This window comes from Euleptes europaea, chromosome 2 (assembly GCF_029931775.1).
Source record: "Euleptes europaea isolate rEulEur1 chromosome 2, rEulEur1.hap1, whole genome shotgun sequence".
In the NCBI taxonomy this organism is placed as follows: Eukaryota; Metazoa; Chordata; class Lepidosauria; order Squamata; family Sphaerodactylidae; genus Euleptes; species Euleptes europaea.
In genome coordinates, this window is record NC_079313.1 from 141,582,452 (window position 1) to 141,609,186 (window position 26,735).

A 26,735-nucleotide genomic window follows, 5' to 3' on the forward strand; every position below is an offset into this window, starting at 1 on the left:
AAGGCCAAAAGAGCTCTTCGGAAAAGTGGAAGGGCTGTGCCCCAGGGATATGAACCGAAGGTGGCAGCACTGGGGGCTGGCCCGAAAAAAGAAAGAAAGAAGTAAGTTCATCATTAGGCATGTAAAAAGAAATTCAGGAGCAGGTCGCTCAATGCATCAAGAAAAAACAATAAGAATTTCTTTAAGTATATCGGTATCAGGGCTGGTGTTAGAATCATAGAGTTGGAAGGGACCACCAGGGTCATCTAGTCCAACCCCCTGCACAACACAGGAAACACACAAGTACCTCCCCCCCACACACCCCCAGTGATCCCCTCTCCATGCCCAGAAGATGGCCAAGGTGCCCTCATAAGAACATAAGAAAGGCCCTGCTGGATCAGACCAAGGCCCAGCAAGTCCAGCAGTCTGTTCACATAGCGACCGACCAGGTGCCTCTAGGAAGCCCACAAACCAGACGACTGCAGCAGCACCATCCTGCCTGTGCTCCACCACACCCAAAATAATAGGCATGCTCCTCTGATACTAGAGAGAATAGGTATGCAGCATGACTAGTATCCATTCGAACTAACAGCCATGAATACCCCTCTCCTCCATGAACATGTCCACACACACCCCTTAAAGCCTTCTAAGCTGGCAGCCATCACCACATCCTGGGGCAGGGAGTTCCACAATTTAACTATGTGCTGTGTTAAAAAATACTTCCTTTTATCAGTTTTGACTCTCTCCCCCTCCAGCTTCAGCAGATGACCCCACGTTCTGGTATTATGAGAGTGGGAGAAAAGCTTCTCCCTGCTCTCTCTCTCTCCACACCGTGCATACTTTTATAGACCTCTATCTTGTCTCCCCTCCGCCGCCTTCTTTCCAAGGTAAACCGCCCTAAGCGTTTAAACTGCTCCTCACAGGGCAGTTGCTCTAGTCCCCTGATCATTTTGGTTGCTCTTTTCTGCACCTTCTCAAGCTCTGTAATATCCTTTTTTAGGTGTGGTGACCAGAACTGTACACAGTATTCCAAGTGGGGTCTCACCATAGATTTGTACAAGGGCAGTATGATATCAGCAGTTTTATTCTCTATTCCTCGTCTAATTATGGCCAGCATGGAATTTGCCTTTTTCACAGCGGCCACACACTGGGTTGACATCTTCATTGAGCTATCCACGCCCCCCCCCCCCAAGATCCCTTTCTTGGTCTGTCGCTGCCAGCACAGATCCCATCAGTGTATATGTGAAGTTGGGATTTTTTGCCCCAATATGCATCAGTTGACACTTGCTCACATTGAATCTCATCTGCCATTTTAATGCCCATTCTTCCAGAGATCCTTATGGAGCTCTTCACAGTCCGATTTTGTTTTAACCACCCTAAATAATTTGGTGTCGTCTGCAAACTTAGCTACTTCACTGTTTAACCCCAACTCCAGGTCATTGGAGTTGAACATGAACTCCCTCCCATGAACTGCCTAAGGTCATAGAATCAGCATTGCTGACCGATGGCCATCTGGCCTCTGCTTTAAAAACATCCAGGTAAGGAGACCTCACCACCTCCCAAGGAAGCCTGTTCCGCCGAGGAACAGCTCTGCTGTTCATAAATGATCTGGAACGAAGGGTGAGCAGTGTTTGCAGAGGACACCGAATTATTGGGGATGGTGAAAAGTGAGGCCGGCTGTGAAGAGCGGCTCCAGGAGGACCCTCCGCCACAAAGTGGGTGAGTTGGGCGCCCACGGGGTAGATGAAGTTCGGTGTGGCTGAGTGTCAGGTGATGGCGCACTCTTAACAGAAAATCTCAAGTTCAAGCATAGGCTAATGGTAGGATTGCCAATCTCCAGGTGGTGGCTGGAGATCTCCCACTATTATAACTGACCTCCAGGTGACAAGAGATCAGCTCCCCTGGAGAATATGGCCACTTTGGCAATTGGACTCTGTGGCCTTGAAGTCCCTCCACTCCCCAAACCCCGCCTTCCTCAGGCTCCACCCCCCAACTCTCCCAGCATTTCCTAACCCAGAGCTGGCAACCCTAGCTAATGGGGGGCTGAATTTGGTCACCCCATTCTCCCCCCCCACACACACACACTGTTTTTAAGGTGAATGCGGTCTCACATTTATACTCCTCTGATCAGCCCTTTATTGACACAGAGAGTGATTAAAATTAGGAATTTGCTCCCAGAGGACGTCCTGACGGCCACAAGGGTAGACAGCTTTAAAAGGGGATTAGACAGATGGTCTATCAGTGGCTACTAGCCATGGTGAATAAAGGGAACCTCCAAGTTCAGAGGCAGTCAGCCTCTGAATACCAGTGGTAAAAGGCAGCAGCAGGGGAGGGCCTCAACCCCTGTCCCCCCACCCCCCGGGGAAATGGTTGGCCACTGTGGGAAACAGGATGCTGAGCTGGACTGACCAATGGTCGGATCCAGCAGGGCTTCTTAAGGGAAGGGTCACTGGGGGCAGACAAGGGCTGACAAGAAGTTGAGGCCTCAGCAATAGAGGAGAGACTTGTGCAGTTTCAGTGGAACCGCATTCAACAGAAGCTTTGCAAAACAGCGGGCGAATGATCCTGCCCTTCCCTTGTGCAAGATCACCCAAAGATGACTGAATAAAAGAAGAAGAAAGAGATGCAAAATGGCACAAGCGGGGGGGGGGGGGGCATCACCAGCCACCTTGCAAGCAGCATCCAGGGCAAGCCCCTGCGGCACACGCATGGTCACTGTGCCAACGCCAGCCCTGCCTGGAGGATGGATGCATTCTTTTCCTCCGAGAGGGAAATGCCATCTCCCAGCAAATGAGCCCAGGGGTACCCTGCACGCTCCCCTGCACCCGAATAAATCAGATGGGGGTCACTTGCATTTGCTACATTATTTCAAGTGCCCCCAAAGAGTCCTGGGTAAAGGTGGATTTCTGTGGAAGGCGGCCTTGGGGGCTGAAGGGTCATGGAGCCAAAGGCACCTGGAGAGACCCTTCTCAATTAGCCAAGGGAGGGGCCGGGATGGGAGAGATGGCAAGCCTGGCAGTTCAGGTGGCTGACAGTGGGGTGACATGAAGGAGAGGGAGGAGCCGGGGAGGGGCTGCCGGTGGCACGGGCAGTGTGGGGACAAGAGGGCCAGGTGGGGAAAGGGGAGACTTTGCAGACTCCAGCTGTGGGGCCTCCCTCCCGCCCTCCCTCCCTCCCTCTCCTTGGCCGTGCCGCTGGGCCCTGCTTGTGGGCACAGAATCCCTGTGGCAGCCGGAGCCACGCAGAAAGAGGCCACTTACCAGATGGTGTCTCCTTTGTTCTTCAGAGGGTTTCCCTTGGTGTCGTAGTGGACATCCACCGTGAGGGATTTTTTTGTGTCGTGGGCAGACTCGAAGTTCGTAATAATGCGCGTCGGTATGCCCAGGCACCGGAGGACTAAACAAGAGAGAGGGAGAGAAAGGCTGTTGGGACTGGCCCTCCCTTGGTGGGTTGCAAAGGATGCCTGGGAGATGGCGAGGGTGGACAGGGAGGGGCTTTTCTCCCTCTCTGGTAATACCGGAACGCGGGGTCATCTGCTGAAGCTGGAGGGCGAGAGTCAAAACTGATGAAAGGAAGCATTTCTTCACACAACGCATAGTTGAATTGTGGAACTCCCTGCCCCAGGATGTGGTGGTGGCTGGCTTGAAGAGGGGAGTGGACATGTTCCTGGAGGAGACGAGTATTCATGGCTACTAGTACAAATGGATACTAGTCACGATGCATACCTATTCTCTCCAGTACCAGAGGAGCAGGCCTAATATAATAGGTGCCGTGGAGCACAGGCAGGACAGTGCTGCTGCAGTCGCTTTGCCTGCGGTCTTCCTGGAGGCCCCTGGCTGGCCGCAGTGTGAACGGCCTGCTGGGCTTGCTGGGCCTCCTGGGTCTGATCCAGCAGGGCCTTTCTTGCGTTCTTCTGTTCTGGGAGCCCTTTGGCTTAGGGTTAGGGTCTGTCCCCTCCTTGTGGACCGAAGGGGGAGGTTGCAGCGGCCCCAGCCGGTCAGGCACGGGCAGGGAGGGGCGGTGGCTCAGGGTGAGAGCAGAAGAGGAGCAGCCCCTGGGGAAGACCTTCCTCAGCCTGAGACCCTGGAGAGCCACTGCCAGTCTCGGGTTGCCAGGTCCCTCTTTGCCACCGGTGGGAGGTTTTTGGGGTGGAGCCTGAGGAGGGCGGGGTCTGGGAAGGGGAGGGACTTCAGTGCCATAGAGTCCAATTGCCAAAGTGACCATTTTCTCCAAGTGAACTGATCTGCTGGAGATCAGTTGTATTAGCAAGAGATCTCCAGCCACCACCTGGAGGTTGGGGACAAAATAGACACCACTGTACTAGTATCAAGGGATTAGGAAATCAGTACAGGAGCGAAGAATACTTATAAGTGCAAAAACTATTGATATGCTACCGTGTCTAGTATAATACGCACTCATAAATACACAAAAAGAACCATTCATACAGTTGTATCACACATACAAAACCATCTCTAGGATGGTGGTGAATAGAAACAGTTCAATTCAAAGGTGCAGTCTCTCTCAAAATATGCACATCAATCTTCTGTATTCATCCCATGCAGGTAAGTAAGCAGATGTAATAAATATTAATTCAGGAGGAATAACTTCATGGAGGATACGGCCGTTTCAGATTCTTTGCAATTTGAATTCTTCATCAGTCCTTCCTAGTATAATTTACAATAATTTAAAATACAAATTGATTATATTACTATGTCATTACAATACAAAAATAAGTTCTATAATAAAACACATACAAAAATACTTACAAGCATTTTCCTCTTATATTGCACATCTTGATAATAAATTACAAAGTGCTGGATACAGATCAATTCCCACGAAGGGTAACATTCACAAATGTAGCCATGTATGCAATGTGAAACTGACTTTCTAAATACCTATCCGCTGTGAGAGGCTTCAAAGTTAACTATGTACATCTGTGCCGTCTTGGCTGCAAGATCGACCCTTCTTAAAGGCATACTACGCAATTGTTTAGAGGAAGCAAGATAAGTCGTTTTCTAAGTTTAATCCGTATGGAGTTACAGTGTTCAAAATATGTATGAAATATGATTCCTTTTGCCTCAGTAATCTTTCATTGTCGTCCCTGTTAAACCTCTTGGGATTAAGCCGCCACAGAACAAAGAAACGCAGGTCGTTTTCGCTATGCCGAAGGCGAAGGAAGTGGTCAACCACTGGAGCTGAAACTATATGGGACCTGATCCTAGATCTGTGTTCTAATATGCGCGTTTTGATGGCTCGAATGCTAGATCCAACGTAAATCTTGCCACACGGACAAAGTAAGCAGTGAACACAGTACTTAGTGTTACAGTTAGTAAAGGACCGCAATTGGAAGGTGAAATTACAGTCGGTCCTTTTAAACTCCTTTACTTCAAGGGAGAAGTTGCACGCAAGGCATCTGTGGCATTTAAAGTGTCCAACGGTGGAATGTGTATTGATGTTGCTGTAAATGTCAGAGTGTACTAACCTATCTTTGATGGAAGCCGTTTTCCTGTACCCGATTTTAGGTGGGTTACTTGACAAGAATATGCCAACAGATATGGAAAACAAAACAATGGCCCACAGACTGGAAACAATCCATTTACATTCCAATTCCCAAGAAAGGAGACATCAAAGATTGCAACAACTATCGGACCATTGCATTAATTTCTCATGCAAGTACAGTGATGCTCAAAATCTTACAGCAAAGGCTGTTACCATATATGGAACGAGAAATGCCTGATGTTCAAGCTGGTTTCAGAAAAGGAAGAGGCACTAGAGATCATATTGCAAATATACGCTGGTTACTGGAGCATACGAGAGAATTTCAGAAGAAAATCAGCTTGTGTTTCATAGATTACAGCAAAGCTTTTGACTGTGTGGATCATGAAAAGCTATGGCTGGTTTTAAAGGAAATGGGTGTGCCACTACATCTGATCGTTTTGATGCGCAACCTGTACTCTGGACAAGAGGCCTCAGTTAGAACAGAATATGGAGAAACGGAATGGTTTCCAATTGGCAAAGGTGTCAGACAAGGATGTATTTTATCTCCCTATCTCTTCAATCTATATGCAGAACATATAATTAGGAAAGCAGGATTAGATTTAGATGAAGGTGGAGTGAAAATTGGAGGGAGGAACATTAATAATTTGAGATATGCTGATGACACTACATTATTGGCAGAAAATAGTGAAGATTTGAAACAACTATTGCTGAAAGTTAAAAGAGAAAGTGCCAAAGCAGGACTACAGCTGAACATCAAGAAAACAAAAGTAATGACTACAGGAGAATTACACAACTTTAAGGTTGACAATGAGGAAATTGAAATTGTTCAAGACTTTCTATTCCTTGGCTCCACCATCAACCAAAAGGGAGACTGCAGCCAAGAAATTAGAAGGAGATTGAGACTGGGAAGGGCAGCCATGAAGGAGCTAGAAAAGATTTTGAAGTGTAAGGATGTGTCACTGGCCACCAAGACTAGATTAATTCATGCCATCATATTCCCTATTACTATGTATGGGTGTGAAAGCTGGACAGTGAAGAAAGCTGATAGGAAGAAAATAGATTCCTTTGAAATGTGGTGTTGGAGAAGAGTGTTACGGATTCCGTGGACTGCCAAAAAAACAAATCAGTGGGTTATAGATCAAATCAAGCCTGAACTGACCCTAGAAGCTAAAATGACTAAACTGAAGCTGTCGTATTTTGGTCACGTCATGAGACGACAAGAGTCACTGGAAAAGACCGTCATGATAGGAAAAGTTGAGGGCAGCAGGAAAAGAGGAAGACCCAACAAGAGATGGATTGACTCAATAAAGGAAGCCACAGCCTTCAATTTGCAAGATCTGAGCAAGGCTGTCAAAGATAGGACATTTTGGAGGACTTTCATTCATAGGGTCGCCATGAGTCGGAAGCGACTTGACGGCACTTAACACACACACACTGCATCCCGGAATATCAGCCAGTAGATGCCAATGTCTCTTTATAGCCTGAGTGATCAATGGAGATAAATGTGTGTATTGTAATGCGAAAGTTAGGGATGAATCACCCAGCTCCCTGGGTTTGGATTTGTATAATAAATCTTGTCTGTCCAAATTATTTGCTCTGTATCTGGCTTTATTGATGGTATTAAAAGGATAGCCTCGGTTGGCTAAGGCGACCGTTAAATTGGTGGCTGCTTTTTCATAATCACTTTGGGTGGTAGTATTCCGTTTGGTTCTTATGAATTGTCCATAAGGCAGATTTTGTCTTAAATGCCTAGGGTGGAATGAATTAAAATGTAACAGGGCATTTCTATCAGTCGCCTTCTTATAAAGAGTGACAGCCAATTTGTTATCACTGTTCTTATACACCATAGTGTCTAAAAAGGCTATTTGTTGTGCGCTGCATTTTCCAGTAAATTTAATGGCAGCGCAATTATTGAGCCACAGCATAAATTCATCAAAATTAATATCAGGGGAGAGCAAAAAAATGAGATCATCAATATAACGCCTAAAACCCCATATGGAGTTCTTAAAGGGGTTATCACCGTAAATCACTGGTTCCCAACCGGGGGTCCATGAGAACTAAATTAAGGTCCGCAAAACAAAGTTATAAACCCCTACAGGACAAAAAGGATTATGTTGAAGAAATCATGCGCCAATTAAGCCAAACAGAGTATTATCAAAAAATCTCTAAGGACCCCACAGACATTATTTCAACTCTTATAAATAATGTCTTACAGGAAGCATTACACAATGGTGAAATTGATAACTCTACAGCTGAATTTTTGTTTGATGAACATCCTAGGATGCCTGTTTTATACACTTTTGTCAGGCATTTCAGTTGCTGTTCACTTTCACGTCCTGCCAACCAGACTCAAGGAATGTTATGCCTACTTTTATGCCTACTGAACTGCAGCCAAGGTTGCAAGGACTGTTATGCCTACTACACTCTGTTTGAAGCTCTGGGAAACTACTTTGTTTTCGATATGTAATCTCTCGCCCTTCCTGTGCATCTATATTACCAAGTTTCAGCCAGACCGCCTCATAGCTGTCACCCTTTCCTTTATGCTCTGTTATTCTATTTGACCAGTAAAGACCAGCTTCTTTGGACTTGATTGTCTATGTCGTGGTTTCTGGTTCATTTGGACCAAGGGCTTACATTGTGACAGCTATCACTATCTACTTTCCTCCGTCAGGCTGGAGCCCAGGAGGGTTCGCCTGCCACTCGGATGGGAGCAAGGAGAGCGCTCTCCGAGTGATTCCACAGGGGCTGGTGCTCCGTGCGGTTCGTCCCAAACCAGCCGGTTGTGATCCTCGGACTGCGGGTGTCTGGACCAGCCCTGGAAGGTGACGACCCCAATCTCTTACGGGATGTTGTAGCTGAGCTGAGCAGGACTAGCACGGAAGTTAGTTGCCTTAATGGATTACTACAGTCCCAATGGCGTTCTCTAGTGACTTCTCCTTGGATGTCTGACGTTGAGGATGCCAACACCTGTTTAGACCTCCAAGTCCTTGATCGGTTGGTAGATGATGCCCAACTGGCGGCGGAGGATTTACAAATACTAACCGGTTTGTTGGATAAACTTATTGCTCGTGAAACTCACTCAACAGGAACCATGGCAGGAGCCTCACCAGCAAGTTTTTCTTTGGTGCCGAATGCAGCTGACTGTCAGGCAGAGGAAAGACGGATCGCTATCCAAACAGCGCTTCTATTTGTGGATCTAACCAAGGATACTACGGTAGCCACTCTATCACAATTGTTGTCCCCAACTTTCGGGGCTGATGCACCTGCGCTCGCGGTCCAGATTCAACCACTGTTGGGTGGGGAGTCCGAACCGCTCCTCGCCCTCTTGGAGAAAGAACTTCTACCACTTGTGACCGCAGATGTTGCCTTGAAATTCGAGGCTGCCCAAGCTCTCGCGGACAGAGAAGCAGCGGTGGCGGCGGAGGCGGTGGCCAAAGCTCAAGCCGCACGGGACAGGGAACAACAGTTGGCTGCGGAACGAGCACGGGCGGGTGTGTGCCCCAAAGACCCCGGTCAAACCAGCCCTTCGTGGGGACCAACGTTTTCCCCGACTTTTGCCCCGTCCCGCACCACCCAACGTGCACGGCGCCTCGCAGAACGGCTTCGGGGATCCGACAATTCTGACGAGGAGGACTTGTATGGAGACAGCTCCCACTGGGCCACGGGTTTCCGGGCCAGCCGGGCGCATCATACGGGGGGACCTGAGGACGAGGTGCACTTGTTGCGGGCGCAGAACCGGGAATTATATGATCGTGTAGACTGCCTCCAGGATCAAATGGAACGTTTGTTCCAGGAAAACGAATGATTACAGCGGGCACAGGTGACTCCGGCGCAGCCCATTCTTCCTGGGCCCGCCGCACCAGTTCACCCACCAGTTCAGCCGGTGGTGCCAGCTCAATCACCAGCTAACCTCCCCATTCAACCACTGGTCCCCGGAGTGCCAGTTGCACCAGCTCCCGGGGCACCCATACAGCCGGGACAACCCATACCCGGTCCATGGAAGCAACCCCGATTGAAAACGACCTATGATGGCTCGCTCGAGACCCTTGTTTCCTACATCAAGTGGACAGTTATATGCGGGAACAAGGGCAATTCTTTCCTACAGAGGATAGCCGGGTCCATTTTGTAGCTTCTGTATTGACGGGGAAAGCAGCTGACTGGATGGTCCTCCAATTTGACACTCGGTCTCGGTCTATCCGCTCCCTCAATAATTTCATGACTGCCTTGCGGAGACGGTTTGAAGACCCCTTTATGGGAGAATGAGCCAAAGCAGAACTTCTACAACTCAGGCAGGGCTCTTCTCCAGTCCGAGAGTTTGCAGATGAATTCCAAAGACTAGCCAGTAGAATAGTAGACTGGCCGGAGACCACCCTAATCCACTACTTCAGGGAAACCTTACACCCTGACATTTTGAACTGGTCATATATGCGAGGCGATCCTAACACCCTCGAAGATTGGATTTTACTGGCTGAAGAAGTTGAAAGCCGCCGACGTTTCATTTCTCTGGTCCGGCAACGAAACAAGGATAAGAGCGCCCAGAAAGCCCAATCAAGAGCACCGCTCCCCAGCCTGTGGAAACCAACGTGACCACCTCAGGATCGCGAAACAAGGTTCCAGAGGGGGGCTTGCCTCGTGTGCAGGGAATTGGGCCACTTTGCAGCAACTTGTCCTCAACGACCGGAGACCACCCGCCCCAGCATGCCACCCCGAGCTCGAGGAAGACCTCAACGCAGAGGCACCGCGGCCACCCGCAGCGCAGCGCCGGGACGACCCACACCCTCTGCACTTCACGTTGAGGAATCGGCTAACCTTTCTGCACCAAGCGACCCCGCAGGGTCTTGGATTATAAGTGCCCCAATGGGGGACAACTCTCCTTCTTCTGACGAGGATCAATGGAATGCTCCAGCTCTAAACCTGGAAACCCCTCTTGATCTGTCAAAAAACGGATTCGGTCTGTGGTGAGTGGAGCATCTCCACAGACCCCTGCAGAATCTCCTGCTAAACCCAAAGCTCCCGTCAAGGTGAGTGAAGTGGAAACCACTGTTTATGTGGACGCAGTGTTGCAACACTATAAGGGGGCCCCCCAACTGCCTGTCAAGGCACTTATTGACTCTGGCTGCGGTCGCACTTTAATTAGTGAAGCCACATTTGCAGCCCTCAGAGTCAAGTCCGAGGCGTTACCCGCTCCCGTCCAATTCGCCCAGATGGATGGAAGTCCTTTTAAGGGGGGACCAGTCGATCATCGCACACGGGGAGTAGCGATGGGTATAGGTTCCCATTGGGAGCAAATAGACTTTAACATAGCCCCCATTCGGTTCGAAGTTGTCCTAGGGATTAATTGGCTCAAAGGCCATAGTCCTTATATAGACTGGGAAATGGATACTATTTCCTTTGCCAATCCCAAGTGCGAACAGCACCGACAGGGAGTCGCGGTGACGCCTCCACCCACTCCGGCTTTAACCTCCGATGCCGCATCGCCACCGCCTTTGCCCGACGCCTACAGAGACTTTGCAGATGTCTTTGATGTTAAAGAATGTAATGCCTTGCCCCCTCCACCGTACCACTGACTGTGCCATTGAGGTGGTTAAAGACTGCACACTAACTAAAAGCAAGATTTACCCCATGAGCGTTTCCGAACGCGCTGTATTACGTGACTTTTTGGATAAAAATCTTGCTCGAGGGTTCATTCGGCCATCGAACGCTCCCAACTCAGCCCCAGCGTTCTTTGTCCGGAAAAAGAAGGGTGACCTGCATTTATGCATTGACTTCCGAAAGCTTAATGCAGTTACCCAAGCCAACGCCTACCCCATACCGTTGATTTCAGATATCATGGGGCAATTACAGGAGGGTCGCATTTTCTCCAAGTTGGACTTGGTGGAAACTTACTATCGGGTCCGTATTCGTGAGGGGGACGAACCCCTCACCGCCTTCTCTAGCTGTTTTGGAATGTATGAGTTTCTTGTGATGCCTTTCGGATTAAAGGGGGCCCCGGGGGTCTTCATGCAACTCATTAACGAAATCCTCCATGATTTGCTGTACCGCGGCGTGGTAGTTTATTTGGATGATATTCTTATTTATTCAAAAACCATGGAGGAACATGTTGTTCTGGTCAGAGAGGTTTTGCAACGACTACGTAACCACCAGCTCTATGCAAAACTGTCTAAATGCGAATTTCACCAAAAGCAGATAACTTTTTTGGGCTACATAATCTCTCATCGTGGCCTTAGCATGGATCCCGCTAAAGTCCAATCGGTACTGGACTGGACTCCGCCTTCCACCTGCAAACAAGTACAGCAATTCCTGGGCTTTGCTAATTTCTACCGCGGTTTCATTCCCAATTTTGCTCAAGTGGCGCTGCCAATCACTGACCTCCTGAAAACGAAGGTTAAAGGGGTTTCTGCAACGTTGCCCTCAGCCAAAATACTGTGGGCTGCTCAATGCCAATCTGCCTTTGTAGCCCTCAAACGACTTTTCACTTCTGAACCGGTCCTGCAGCACCCAGATCCGAACCAAATGTTTATTGTGCAGGTCGATGCATCCGACGTGGCCATGGGGGGGGGGCTACTCCAGAGAGGACCGGACGGTCTCCTGCATCTCTGTGCCTACTTCTCGAAGAAGTTTGCACATTCCCAACTAAACTGGCCCATTTGGGAAAAGGAAGCAGCAGCCGTCCACCATGCCCTTACGCTGTGGAGGCAATTCCTGGAGGGGTCCAGGGTCCCCTTTGAAGTTTGGACCGATCACAAAAATCTAGCTGCCCTCATGGGGACCCATAAATTGTCCGCAAAACAACAGCGTTGGGCAGACTTCTTTGCTCAATTCCGTTTTGTTCTCAAACAGAACGTGCTTGCAGTTGCCCTATCCCGGTTGCCTCAATACCCAGTAAAACGTGATCGGCCGACAGACTCTTTGTTTACCCCGGCGCAAAGGGAAGCCCTGCTCCTGCTGGTCGTGCAAACCCGAGCCCAAACCCGGCTCCGGCAGGAAAACCATACCGTAGCCGACAAGGTATCCAGCCCGGACCAGCAGGCTCCCTCGCCTGTCCCCCTTGCGCCACCTGTATCCAGCGCTCTGCAGCAACCAGTCTCTCCTCCCCCTCCACCTCCACCAGCTCCTGCTTCACCCTCTCCTACGAAAGGAGAGGGGGTGATCATCTCCAATACCTTCCTGGACTCCCTTCGGACTCAGTGCCTAGCTGAACGCACTGCCCAAACCTTGCCCCAAGGTGTACTTGAGCAAGGGGGTTGTTGGTACAAAGACTCAAAACTATACGTGCCTAAAATACTTCGAAAAGAAGTTCTACAGTTAGCCCATGGAGCTAAAACTGCGGGACACTTTGGGTTCCTGAAAACTCTTCACTTGTTGCGCAGACAGTTTTGGTGGGGGGGGAATGCGTTCTGATGTGGACTCCTTCATTCGCAGCTGCCCTATCTGTGCCACAGTCAAGCGATCTCAAGGCAAAACCCCAGGACTACTGCAACCACTGGAAATTCCCAGCAAACCCTGGGAAGTGATTGCCATGGATTTCATGACGGATCTCCCCCTTAGTGGGGGGAAAACTGTACTTTGGGTTGTTACTGACTTATTTTCCAAACAGGTACATTTGATTCCGTGTGCGGGTATTCCCTCCGACCCCAAGTTGGCCCGCCTCTTCGTGTCACATGTTTTCTGACCGCGGAAGTAGTTTGTGGCGAAATTCTGGAAGGCGTTCCTTAAACTGGTGGGGGTGGAGCAAGGGTTGTCAAGTGCTTACCATCCCCAAACGGATGGACAAACCGAACGTGTTAATGCTGTGTTGGAATGTTATTTACGTTGTTATGTTAATTACCACCAAGATGACTGGGTAGAACTATTGCCTTTTGCAGAATATGCGTACAACAATGCTGTCCATCAATCTACAGGGTTCAGCCCTTTCTATGCTGTATACAGTCAGGACTTCTGTCCTATTGCCCCGGTGGAAGTACCTAAGGGGGAGGGGGATTCCGATATAGCCTCTTGGGCACATACCCTCCGCACCACTTGGCCCTGGCTGGTAAGCAACCTAGAGAGAGCCAAGCGCAAGTATAAAGTGCAGGCAGATAAGCATCGCTCCCCCAGCAAAGATTTCCAGGTCGGTGAATTAGTGTATCTTTCCACTAAAAACCTACTGTCCACCCGACCTTGCCATAAGCTTAGTGCCAGATACATTGGACCCTATCCCATTGCCCGGATCATCAATCCTGTCACTGTGGAACTGACCCTCCCCAAAACCCTGAGACGTATCCACCCTGTTTTTCACGTCAGCCTCCTTAAACCTCATGTCGCCTCCTCGGACTGGCATCCGGAGCCTCCTCCCGAGCAGCCCGTGATGGGGAGGAGGAGCATTTTGAAGTGTCAAAGATCCTAGATTCACGTATACGACATGGATCCCTGCAGTACCTAATTCGATGGAAGCACTTCTCCCCTGCCTACGATGAATGGGTGCGTGCACAGGATGTCTCCGCCCCGCACTTAGTAACTGCCTTCCACACTGCCTACCCGGATAGACCGTCCCCCTCGCAAGGCGGGAGGGGGCCTTAAGGGGGGCAGAATGTCAGGCATTTCAGTTGCTGTTCACTTTCACGTCCTGCCAACCAGACTCAAGGAATGTTATGCCTACTGTTATGCCTACTGAACTGCAGCCAAGGTTGCAAGGACTGTTATGCCTACTACACTCTGTTTGAAGCTCTGGGAAACTACTTTGTTTTCGATATGTAATCTCTCGCCCTTCCTGTGCATCTATATTACCAAGTTTCAGCCAGACCGCCTCATAGCTGTCACCCTTTCCTTTATGCTCTGTTATTCTATTTGACCAGTAAAGACCAGCTTCTTTGGACTTGATTGTCTATGTCGTGGTTTCTGGTTCATTTGGACCAAGGGCTTACAACTTTGCCCCAAATTCACAAACCGGGAAAAATTCCTCCCGGGCGTCCAATAGTATCCGCTTCGCAAAGCATTTTGGAGCCACTAGCCCAATATTTAGATTTCCATCTTAGACAGTTTGCAGTAGACACAGAATCCTTCTTGCAAGATACTGGAGACTTTATACGCTATATTGAGAATGTACATACACCTACAGACTGTATTTTGGCTACTGTGGATGTTGTTGCATTGTATACGAATGTCCCTTTAAATTACACCCGTAGAGTAATTGAACATTTATTTACCTCTAGAATTGATCCAGTTCCTTCTTCTAGGTTTTTGTTGTGCCTTTTGGATATTGTTTTCAAACGTAATTTTTTTCGTTTTGATAACCAACTGTATTTGCAGGTGGGTGGCATTGCTATGGGCTCTGCGGTAGCCCCGACAATTGCTAATATATTTATGGCAGATTTTGAATGCAAATTCATTTACGGCAGTGGTTCCCAACCTTTTTTTGACCAGGGACCACTAGGACTTTTTTGTTCGGTGCAGGGACCCCAAGGATCAAAATAAAAATTCTGAGAATTTGAAAATAAACTTTAATCATAACTGTTAAACATTAAACTTAGAATAATATTTGAATATACTTTTTATAGTAGAGAACTTTTAATTGAAAATATTAATTTATTATGGGTTTATAACTTTGTTTTGCGGACCTTAATTTAGTTCTCATGGACCCCTGGGGGTCCGCGGACCCCCGGTTGGGAACCAGTGATTTACGGTGATAACCCCTTTAAGAACTCCATATGGGGTTTTAGGCGTTATATTGATGATCTCATTTTTTTGCTCTCCCCTGATATTAATTTTGATGAATTTATGCTGTGGCTCAATAATTGCGCTGCCATTAAATTTACTGGAAAATGCAGCGCACAACAAATAGCCTTTTTAGACACTATGGTGTATAAGAACAGTGATAACAAATTGGCTGTCACTCTTTATAAGAAGGCGACTGATAGAAATGCCCTGTTACATTTTAATTCATTCCACCCTAGGCATTTAAGACAAAATCTGCCTTATGGACAATTCATAAGAACCAAACGGAATACTACCACCCAAAGTGATTATGAAAAAGCAGCCACCAATTTAACGGTCGCCTTAGCCAACCGAGGCTATCCTTTTAATACCATCAATAAAGCCAGATACAGAGCAAATAATTTGGACAGACAAGATTTATTATACAAATCCAAACCCAGGGAGCTGGGTGATTCATCCCTAACTTTCGCATTACAATACACACATTTATCTCCATTGATCACTCAGGCTATAAAGAGACATTGGCATCTACTGGCTGATATTCCGGGATGCAGTAACCCACCTAAAACCGGGTACAGGAAAACGGCTTCCATCAAAGATAGGTTAGTACACTCTGACATTTACAGCAACATCAATACACATTCCACCGTTGGACACTTTAAATGCCACAGATGCCTTGCGTGCAACTTCTCCCTTGAAGTAAAGGAGTTTAAAAGGACCGACTGTAATTTCACCTTCCAATTGCGGTCCTTTACTAACTGTAACACTAAGTACTGTGTTTACTGCTTACTTTGTCCGTGTGGCAAGATTTACGTTGGATCTAGCATTCGAGCCATCAAAACGCGCATATTAGAACACAGATCTAGGATCAGGTCCCATATAGTTTCAGCTCCAGTGGTTGACCACTTCCTTCGCCTTCGGCATAGCGAAAACGACCTGCGTTTCTTTGTTCTGTGGCGGCTTAATCCCAAGAGGTTTAACAGGGACGACAATGAAAGATTACTGAGGCAAAAGGAATCATATTTCATACATATTTTGAACACTGTAACTCCATACGGATTAAACTTAGAAAACGACTTATCTTGCTTCCTCTAAACAATTGCGTAGTATGCCTTTAAGAAGGGTCGATCTTGCAGCCAAGACGGCACAGATGTACATAGTTAACTTTGAAGCCTCTCACAGCGGATAGGTATTTAGAAAGTCAGTTTCACATTGCATACATGGCTACATTTGTGAATGTTACCCTTCGTGGGAATTGATCTGTATCCAGCACTTTGTAATTTATTATCAAGATGTGCAATATAAGAGGAAAATGCTTGTAAGTATTTTTGTATGTGTTTTATTATAGAACTTATTTTTGTATTGTAATGACATAGTAATATAATCAATTTGTATTTTAAATTATTGTAAATTATACTAGGAAGGACTGATGAAGAATTCAAATTGCAAAGAATCTGAAACGGCCGTATCCTCCATGAAGTTATTCCTCCTGAATTAATATTTATTACATCTGCTTACTTACCTGCATGGGATGAATACAGAAGATTGATGTGCATATTTTGAGAGAGACTGCACCTTTGAATTGAACTGTTTCTATTCACCACCATCCTAGAGATGGTTTTGTATGTGTGATACAACTGTATGAATGGTTCTTTTTGTGTATTTATGAGTGCGTATTATACTAGACACAGTAGCATATCAATAGTTTTTGCACTTATAAGTATTCTTCGCTCCTGTACCACCTGGAGGTTGGCAACCCTATGCCAGTCAGACGAGTCCCCGCCAACCATGGTGGGCTAAGACTGACGCCCCGCCTGGCTTCATCTGTCAGCAGCTGGCCACGGGGCCACGTGGGAGCCGGTGCTGCGGGGCAGGGGCACAGGGGGGGATCACGCTCCTCCCGTTAAAGGGGCGGGGGGCACCCCCCCGCAAGGCAAGGGGGAGGGGCTGGCTGTGGCCCTCTGCTGCTCGGCGCCGGCCCCCTCTCCCTCAGCCCCCCCTGGGGGGGAGGGGTTGCGCGAGCAGCGGGAGACTTCTGGCCGGCCCCTGGGCCAGGGCAGTCCGCGGTCCAGCAGGAGAGAGACCCGCGCCAGCGTCGCCGGCGTGCAAAACCGAAACCCCCTCCGGAGCTGAGGATGGCCGGCCAGCCGGCCGGCCTGCCGAGAGAGAGAGAGAGAGAGAGAGAGAGAGAGAGAGAGAGCCGGAGTCGGGGGGGCGGCCCCCGAGGCTGCGCCGCCCAGCCCGCCCCGCTGCCCCCCCCGGCGCAGAAGCCCCCGAGGCAGCCAGGCGACGCACCGGTGGCCAGCACGCCGGCGAAGACCCAGCACTGGCCGTACTTGACCGGCCTGAAGCCCGCCGCCGTCCAGCGCCGGAGGATGTCCACGCTGCCCGACCAGGTGCTGGGCATCTCCCCGTCCGAGTAGTCGCCGCTCCAGCGCCCCACCACCACGCCCCAGTCATCGTTGCTGTTCACCTGCGCAGAGGCGAGGCAAGGCGGGCGGTCAGGGAGGGGCGGCCCGGCCCGGCCCGGCCCGGCCTCTCTCCTCGCCCCGACTCGTGCCAAGCTGTGCGGGCCCTCTGCCCCAGCAACGGAGCAGGACGCCCCCCTCGGGCCAAGCCCGCCCGCACCAGCCCCGACGGGGGCGGAGGCCGGAGGAAGCGGCGCAGCGCCGAGGGCACAGCTCCGGAGTTGCTCATCTCCCCGGGGACCCACCACCTGTGGCGCGTCCCTTTCAAGGGGGGGTGCACTCCGCAGCCCCCCCGCCTGCAAAGCACAGCTGGACTGGAGGAGGAAAGGCGGAGCCCTGGGCGCCTGTCCCTGAGCCCCTGCTGGGGAAGAGCCCCTCCCCCACTACTGCCTCCTCCTCCTCCTCTCGGGCGTGGGATTCCCCCCCCGTTCTTCAGACTGCGCCCCACTCCCCAACGTCGCCTGGTTCTTGTTTCCACCAGTGTGGGTAATTGTGTGTGGGGGGAGGTTGTCTCAACGCTGCATTCCTTGCAAGGCATCCAAGAACAGACCTTTGGACCGTGAGGAATCCGCCCCCCCCTGCATCCTGCCACTGAAGTCTCTCTCTTGGCTTCCTGAGATGGGGTCTTTGGGGCCTGAACTTCCCCCCGCCCTCCCCCCGGACTGTGCCGCTGAATCTCCATTCACTTCCTTTAGTTCAGGGCTGGCAGGCCAGCGCCTGGTCCGCGGCTGCCTTGGGGAGATCTGGCTCCCGTGAGGAGGGGCCTCCCTCCATAGGGGTAGAAGGAAGAGGGGAGGGCGGAGAGGGGTCACCTCTCCTTGGTTCACCGGGAGCACTGGCAAGGGGGTGCCGCATGAGGCCTCGAGCAGCCCCCCAGCCCCTGCCCGGCCCTCCTTACCATGGCACTCATCACCCGGGCCACGTGCTTGGGGTCGTTGCGGCGAGCCAGGTCGCTGTGGGGGTCCTGCGTGAAGCTCCTGCTCCGGTCCAGCATGGCCAGGCAGATGTTCAGGATGCCCTCTTGAAACTGTGCGCGGAGGGAGGAAGATGTCAGCCAGGCAGCCGGTCCTCCCCCACCCCCACCCCCTACCCCCACAATGACATGGGTTTGAAATAGAGCTGAGGCAAGAGCGGCCCCTCTCCATTCAGAAGGGCCTGGGTCTTTTGGAGCCTTGCTGAAGAATTTCTGGGGGAACTTTGGGCTTTTTCTGGGAATTCTCCAAAGGTCCTGAAGCCCAGCTCTGGGGGTGGGGTGGGGGTGTCACGTCAGAGGGGAATGCTGGGACCTGCAAGGTATTCGGTGACTCTTGCTTAGAGGATCAGGAGAAAAACTTCTTCATTTTCCAAAACAGAGACAATAGGAAGAACCCTCAGCTCTTGCTTGTCTGTCATTCTCTGCCCTCTCCTTCCTTCCACACAATTTTGTACAATTAAGAAAGTGGGGAAGAGGAAGTCATTCTGGGCCATGGTGGAATCCAGAGGTGGGAGAGTTGGCGGGGGGGGGGGGGGTCCTCAGGGATGCTCAAACCAGAGAGCTAACTTCAACAGATGCAGCCCCCCCTTCCAGAACCCTTCCCTCTCCCTTGGTTGAAGGCTGTTTCCTCCACTTCAACGTACCTGTCCGAAGTTCCACCCCGAGTGACTGATGTGATCCGCACTGCCCCTAAAGATCAGGCCAAACTCGGACAGCACATACTCCTTGCGCTCGGCATTGTTTGCCATGAACACATCATCCCCTGAAAGACAAGGCGCACGCTCTGCAGCAAAGAGGCTCGGGGTGGGAGAGACGAAGCTGCCTCCACTGCCAGCCCCAACCGACGGTTGCCCTCGCTGGGCTGGGGAAAGCCTGGAGATTGAGGGGAACGGCCTGGGGAGGGCAGGATTTGGGGAAAGGAGGAACCTCGGTGGGACATGACGCTGCCGTACAGTCCACTCCCCAAGGCTGCCATTTTCCTCCAGGGAAACTGGAGACGAGCTGTAATTCTGGGAGATACCCTGGTCCCTCCTGGAGGTTGGCACACCTACGCCACAACCTGTGATCTCCTAATACTTACAAGAGGCAGGGCCTGTCAGGAGTCTGGGATGTGACCTTGGATGCCTCCATGTCATTGGAGGCCCAGGGCATGCACACAGCCAAGATGGCATTTCTCCGTCTCCATCGGGCTAAGCAGCTGACCCCCACCTGTCCTAGACTGATCTTGCTACTGTGTTCCATGCAACAGTCATTTTCCAGACTGGACTACTGTAACTTGCTCCACACAGGGCTACCCTTGAGACTGATCAGGAAGCTCCAGATGATGATGATGATGATATCCCTGTTTCGAAGGAAGGGCTAACCTCCCCCCCATGGACTGGCTGAGGGCAGGGCTTTTATACAGAGGTTCTGCCTGCAACTGGCACACCACTCCCCATTTGGGTTTTCCTTTGCTTCTGAGTAAAAGGCAAAAGAGTGGTGCTTGGAAAGAGCACAGCAATGGAGGCTCCCCAGTAAAGCAGGAAAAAACCCCAGACAGCAAGAGAGAGAAAGAGAGGTAGAGAGAGAGAGAGATTTTCCCGCCACTGGTCCCAGTGAAGCCTGAGGCCTGGAGCAGAGCTGAATCAGAGTGCAGAAGATGCTCTGTTCTGCCAACTGCCGTCGCCCATCGGTGACTGCGAGGGCAACCTTCATTTTGTACCTCTCAGCCAAGGATTAAAGAGCAAGACCACCGTGCCCATGCTGGTGGCGGGGGTGCTGCGCCCGAAGCCAGTTGTCACGCTGAGGTAGTAGCGTCCAATGATGGCGTTGGGAGGACTCAAGATGGAGACCGTCATCATGCTGGCTCCGATGGAGGTCTGGACCGCACTCCAAGCGCCGCTGCGTGGAGTCTGGGTCATGGCAAAGGCCACCCGTGTCTTGGCCTGAAGAGCAGGGGTGGCCCCTAAGGACAAAGGAGACCACCGTGGCATGAGGAAAGCCACACCCCCTCAAGCCGAGAGGGCCTCCGGTGCCAGCCCCAGAAATCCACCCATCTGCTACTGATTGATTGATTGATTGATTGATTGATTGATTGACGGTTACACCCAAGGGGCTGTATCGTGGCAGGGAGGGGTATGCAGAGGTGGCCCAGGAGGGAGAGAAAGAGGAGCATACCTGTTTCCATGATAAACATGAGGTTCCCTGATGGCTTCCTTCCTCGGTAGGTCAGAGTGACAGCAAACGGCTGTCCCCGCCGCGCCACCAGCTCCTTGGTGCTGTACTGGTCGGTGTGGTGGGCCAGGGTGTTCTCTTTCCATTTCCAGTCAACGTTTGCTAGATTCAGCGCTGGAAGAAGGCGAGGAGAAGAGGTGAGGCAAGACTCAGAGCAGGCAGACCTTGCCCCTGCAGCAGCCCCCGCAGCTGGGGAGGGGGCTTCCTTTCCTGCCTGCATGAGAAGACGCCACCCTACCCACCCCCAGGTGAGTAGCCCAGGGGCCCCCCTTTGCGGTAAAGAAGCTGACCATAACTCCCCTGCAAGCTCTGGTGACTGTTGGGGTCAACCCTCAAGTTAATCCCCTGAATCCCATTGACTGGTTACAGAAGTTCTTTCATTCATTCTATGCCAACCTCTTACAAAGAAGGAGTGAGCAGTTGGGGCCCGCTGAGACATTTGGCGTGAGGGGCCAATGCAGGAGGTGATTCTGCTGCCCGCCCAGCCAGAGGGCCCCGGGACGGCTCTGTTCAGCCTGGTGCCGGCTCTGCTCCCTTTGCAGTGCAGTGGTGTATTGTGGCATGGGGCGCTTGGGGCACTGGGCAGCAAGAAGGGGGAGCAGGGGCACAAGGGGGCAGTGTGCTTATTAACTGCCCTCGTTCCCCGTGTGCTGCATCGCAGAAGAGCCCAAAGCAGCTCACAGCAGTATGAGAACTCAACGTCCGTTACAAACAAGCAAAACCCTGGCCAGTCAAGGCAGTGAAGCACCACAGAGCTGCTAGAGGTGGGGGTTGGGGGTAGGAAGAGGGCACCACAGTTCAGGCCCTCCAGCACGACGTGCCCCCTCCCCTCCTGGAAGAGGTCTGGCGTTTGAGGTCTGTTCTGGTTTGGGATTGCTGCCATGCTTAGGGCCACACAGCTTTTGGCTGCCGTATTTGTGCTGACTGACTTATTTCAATAGTGTGAACAAAAATTGCTGTAACATTTCTGGTAAACCACTTGAAGGCCCCGTATAGGATACAGGGCAGAAGCGTGTGAATAAATCAGCCAGGAAATCGGTGTTGGGGTTGTGTGGAGAGGTTCTCTGGCACTGCCCCATATTCCTGGCAGGGGTTCGTTCTGGCCCCTCACTGCCTGCCTGTGCCCCCTTCAGGCTCCTCTGGGGAATGATCCCCCAAGCCAGCAGTGGCTTGCCAGCCGGCACCTGTTGGCCGGGAGGCCCTGGAAGCAGAGGCTGCCGGGTGCCTGGCAATGCTGAGTGAGGCTTCAGAGCCGGGGTTCTCGGAGGCTGGAATGTGCTTAGTGAGCGCTTGCTTCATTGTTCATTCTGTGCCAGGAGGCGAGCTGGTGAGGCTGGATGCTGCCGGTGGAGCCCTGGGGACTGTTGTAGGAGGGTTCCCTGCCCAGGACTCAGGAGTCCTGCTTGGGCTGGGCTCGGCTGCAAGCAAAAGAAGGATTGGCCCCGAGGCCCTGAGCCCGGTCCTGTCCAGCAAGCCCTGGCCTGCGTGCCGGGTGCCAGCTCCAGCCTCCCACTATAATTAAGGTCCTTTTACTGGGGTGAAGCACACACTCCCTGCAGCCGTCACCCTCTGCCACCCTCTCCGCACACACAGCAGAGCCCAGGAAAAGGGCAGCCCCAGGTCAGGGCACAGGCCGCAGCCACAGAGAGAGAGTCACCTTCAGGCAGCTGCCCCTCTGCACTCCTCTGTCTGCTGCCGCCACCCTGCACGGAGAGTTCAGTACCGCCGGCTCCTCTTCGCCACACGCCAGACTCAGCACCTGCCAGAGGAGGCTCCCGCTGCTGCCTTGGCGGGGCTGCTCAGACACCTTGGCGATGCAAATGCATGCAATCAGGGCAGTCAGGAAGCCCCAGCCGGGCGAGCAGGGTGCTCTGGTGTGGGTCAGAGAGCCCCAGGCGATGGTGCTCCTATCTCCTGTTGTCGATCAGTCCCACTTGCCAAGGGAGGGCACCTGGCCGTGTTTTCCAGCAGTTGTGCCCCACAGCCTGCTCTGCTGCTTTGACTGACCAGCCAGGACTTGCCCCACCCAGGCCTTGACCCTGGCTGCGCTTGGTCAGTTCTGGAAGGGACACGGCCGTGCCCACTCCCTCTTAACTGAGGGGCATTTGGCCCCAGCAGGAGAGTGCCAGCCCACGGGAGACAACACCAGCCCCAGGGATGCCCAATGCTTCCGGATGGTCCTTGGTGCTGGGGTCTCCAGGCCACTCCTGCTCCTGCAGTCCATGCCCAGGCTGCTGCTTCTGGCACTTACCGGCCATGGTGTCTTCCTCCGTGGGTCCTGGGCTCCTCAGGGCGGCTTGCAGAGATAGGGTGAAGCTCCAGGGGTTTTAGGGAGCCTCTTATATGCAGCAGACAGGAGGCCCCTCATACCCGAGCCGGGGACAGCCCTGTGAGGTGGGTGAGGCTCCCGGGACACAGCAGAGGTGCCGTCAACTTCCTGGTGACAGGCTGCCATCAGGCTGGCTCTGCCCTTGCACGAGAGGCTCTCCACTGCAGGGGGGAGTGGGGTCTTGGTTCCACTGTTAAGAATAGCAAGTCTGGCAAATCAGTGTTTGAAAGTTCAGGATCTAGATCATGAACATCTAGATTATGAAGCCTTGACAGAAGTCAATCAAGGACCAGTCTGAACAGGTTCTGGCAAGCTGATGCAATAAGTAGAAATCAGTGCACAATGACTCAGCAGTTAGCTGATTGGTGGCTGGTGATTGGGGAAGTTATAAATGTATATAACTTTGTATCCAAGTGGGGGAGATATTAGTGGATGTGGATAGTGTTGGTGACTGTTGTAACTAATCTGAACACTGTATAAACAGGCACTGTATCATATAGCTTGGCTCTGTTGGTGTTTATTCCTGGGTACTCTGCTCAATCCGCTAGCTCTTTCAATAGGGCTATGGGCCCAGTCCGCTACGCTACACAGGACTAAGTGTGGTGGTGGCTGTGCAGAGTCCGGGAGTCCAGAAGGCTACTGAAGCAGTGAGAGTCTGAGTGCAGTTATGGCTCAGTCTCTGATTACAGTGGAGAAGCTGACCTCGGAGAACTACCACGACTGGTCGGTGATGTTGGAGCAATACCTCAAGCGTGAGTCTCAGTGGGGTGCTGTGGAGCAGTTGCCTGTTACCCAAGTCAAAAGGGAACGAGACTGGAGGGCTCTGGCAGATATCATTCTCTCAGTTGATGACAGCCAGTTAATATATGTTGCTGGGAAGGACAGTGCTAAGACGGCTTGGGAGGCGTTGAAGGCCATTCACCTTCGCACCTCAGCTGGAACCATTCTTTCGCTGACAAGGAGGCTGTACAGATGCCATAAAACGTCCCAGACGCCAGCTGCCAAGCACCTCAAAGCTCTTGCAGAGTTGTTTCGGCAATTAGAGCTTCGGGGGAAAACCTACTCTCCGGAAGACCGAGTCTACATACTGCTCAGGTCCCTGGATGAGAGTTTCCATGTGCTCATCACCTCTTTGGAGTGCATGACTGCAGCACAGCTCACAGAGGAGTATGTCTCCGGGAGGATTCTGGAGGACAAGTCCAGACGCCTAGAGAGTTGACTTCTGCCCAGCTGAGTTTGCGGCCGAGAGAAGGAGCAGCTCTACATTCTTCGCAGATGCCTCAGAAGCAAGTTTCAAAAGCTGACTGTCGGGGGAGTCGAATTCCCAAGCAGCAGGAGGCAGAGGAGTGTGTACTTTACGTCCGCCGGTGCTACTGTTGCGGTTCGACACAACATCTTCGTAGAGACTGTCCAGAGATGCGTCGTAAAAGGCAGCAGAGCGAGAAGCAAAAAAGAAAACCGTTTTCTTCCACGCACACTTCAGTCGTTTTGGCAGAAGCTGGAGAAGATGCTGATCTGTGGTTATTGGATAGTGGAGCCAGTCAGGTATTCACAAACAAGGCTTGTAATTTGGCCAATAAAACTGACTTAGCCAGGATCATGTTAGCCTTGCTGATGGCAAGAAATGTAAAGTAGAGTGTGAAGGGAAATTGAATTTTCCTGCCCTGGGTCACACTTTCTCTAATGCTCTATGCGTGCCATCATTGGAAAATAATCTTTTGAGTGTATCAGCCCTCACCAAGGCTGGTTTTGCAGTAATGTTCAAGGGTGAAACATGCACTGTAAGCCGGGAGGGTACTGTGCTGTTAAAAGGGCAACTAAACCAAAATGTCTATGTGGTGCATAGCAGGTCCCCAGAGGCCAAATGTGTTGTAGAGGTATCTAATATAAATCCTCACAATGATTGTGTGCACCTGTTGCATAGGCATTTAGGCCATGCAAGTTTTGCTACTATTCAGAAGACCCTGAATTTGCTGGGAAGTGATGTAAAACTAAACAAATGCAGTTCCTATTTAGACTGCACAGTGTGTAAGTCTGTGAAGAGCAAAAGGTGCCCTGTAGCCAAATATAGCAATAGGGTAACCAATAGGCCATTTGCTCTTATACATACTGATGTCTGTGGTCCATTCTCTGAAAGTGTCTCTAAAAATAAATATGCATTAATTTTGGTGGATGACTATTCACGGTTTTGCTGGGTTTATCTGCTTAAACAAAAGAGTGATGTGTGTCAAACAATCAAGTACTGGGTTGCCAAAATGGAAAGGCAGTTAAGCCTACAAGTCTCCAGTATACAAAGTGACAGAGGGGAGGAATTTATGTCTCAAGCCCTAACTCACTGGCTTGAAAGCAAGGGATTAGAACATGGCTTAGCAAATCCTTGTGTACTCCAAGAGAATTGTATAGCAGAAAGAAGGGGAGGCTTTTTGCAAGCAATGATGCAGGCACTACTTGAGGATGCCCAGTTGAAACCCTCGTATTGGGCTGAGGCCATAAAAGTAGCCTAACAGGCTGTGGACTTCCAGTCTGGATGACATCCCTTATAGAGTGCTATATGGAAAAAATCCTTCCTTAAGACACCTCAGAGTGTTTGGCACAAAGGCTTGGGTAAATATTCCACTCAAGCACAGATGGAAGGGAGGTAAAAAGTCAAAGCCAATGCTGTTTTTGGGTTATCAGAACTCAGCAAAGTCATACAGGTTTACAAATGATCATAATGAAATAGCATTCAGTCGGTCAGCAAATTTTGGGGAGGCTCATAATTGGCACAGACTTCATGGCAGAGAAAAAGAAACTGAGAGAGTTTCTTTGCCTGTTTCTGAACAGCCCGAGATAAATGCAGAAAGCATTTCCCAGCAAAAAGCTCCTAGCAGAGAAGCTGAAACTGTTGACGCGTCAGAAGGAGAGGGATTTGGGGGGATATTTGTCCGGCGTTCTGAGAGAACCACTAAAGGAATTACACCTAAAAGATATGGTTTTGATGAATATGCTTGCATATACAATGTAAATGTGTGTGAACCTGCTAGTTATGAGCAAGTACTATCTCTAAACGAAAAGGAAAAAGAATTGTGGTTTGAAGCAATGGGAGCTGAAATATCAGCATTGACTGAACACCAGGTGTTCACTCCCACAAATGTTCCACAAGGTCAACTGGTAATTGGCTGTAGATGGGTCTACAAGGTTAAGAAACTCACTAATGGACCCTTGCAAAGAAAGGCAAGGCTTGTTTGCAAAGATTATGCATAAAAGAAATGGCTCAATTATGATTAAACTTTCTCACCAAAGCAGCTCTTGCAGTTGCAGGTCTGAAAAAGTTAACTGTATTTCACTATGATGTCTAGGCTGCCTATCTGAATGCTACTTTGATATGAGTCAAATACCAGGTTTTAAGCTTGCAGATGAAGCAAAAGTCCTGAAACTAAACAAAGTTCTTTATGGGCTGTATCAATCAGCAAGAGAGTGACACATGTGTTTAGACAAAGCCGTAAAGCAATTAGGCTTTAAACAAAGCGTGGCTGATGCTTGTCTTTACTCAAGGTGTAAAGATCAAAAGGAGTGTTATCTTCTCATTTATGTAGATGAT

General features: G+C 50.6%; 1 protein-coding gene across 1 annotated transcript in view; it reads right to left on the reverse strand.

Annotated features, from left to right (window-relative positions):
- Positions 1–23,084, reverse strand: part of LOC130473441 (protein-glutamine gamma-glutamyltransferase E-like) — a 33,265-nt gene extending 10,181 nt beyond the window's left edge. Inside the window, exons 1-9 of the mRNA XM_056844961.1 lie at positions 23,078–23,084; positions 22,550–22,740; positions 21,230–21,404; positions 20,770–20,997; positions 20,315–20,557; positions 19,257–19,375; positions 18,538–18,666; positions 17,467–17,644; positions 3,240–3,375 (exon numbers count right to left, since the gene is read on the reverse strand). Coding sequence (XP_056700939.1) covers positions 3,240–3,375; positions 17,467–17,644; positions 18,538–18,666; positions 19,257–19,375; positions 20,315–20,557; positions 20,770–20,997; positions 21,230–21,404; positions 22,550–22,740; positions 23,078–23,084 — 1,406 coding nt within the window. The remainder of the gene's footprint in view (positions 1–3,239; positions 3,376–17,466; positions 17,645–18,537; positions 18,667–19,256; positions 19,376–20,314; positions 20,558–20,769; positions 20,998–21,229; positions 21,405–22,549; positions 22,741–23,077) is intronic.
- Between the last annotated feature and the right edge of the window lie 3,651 nt (positions 23,085–26,735).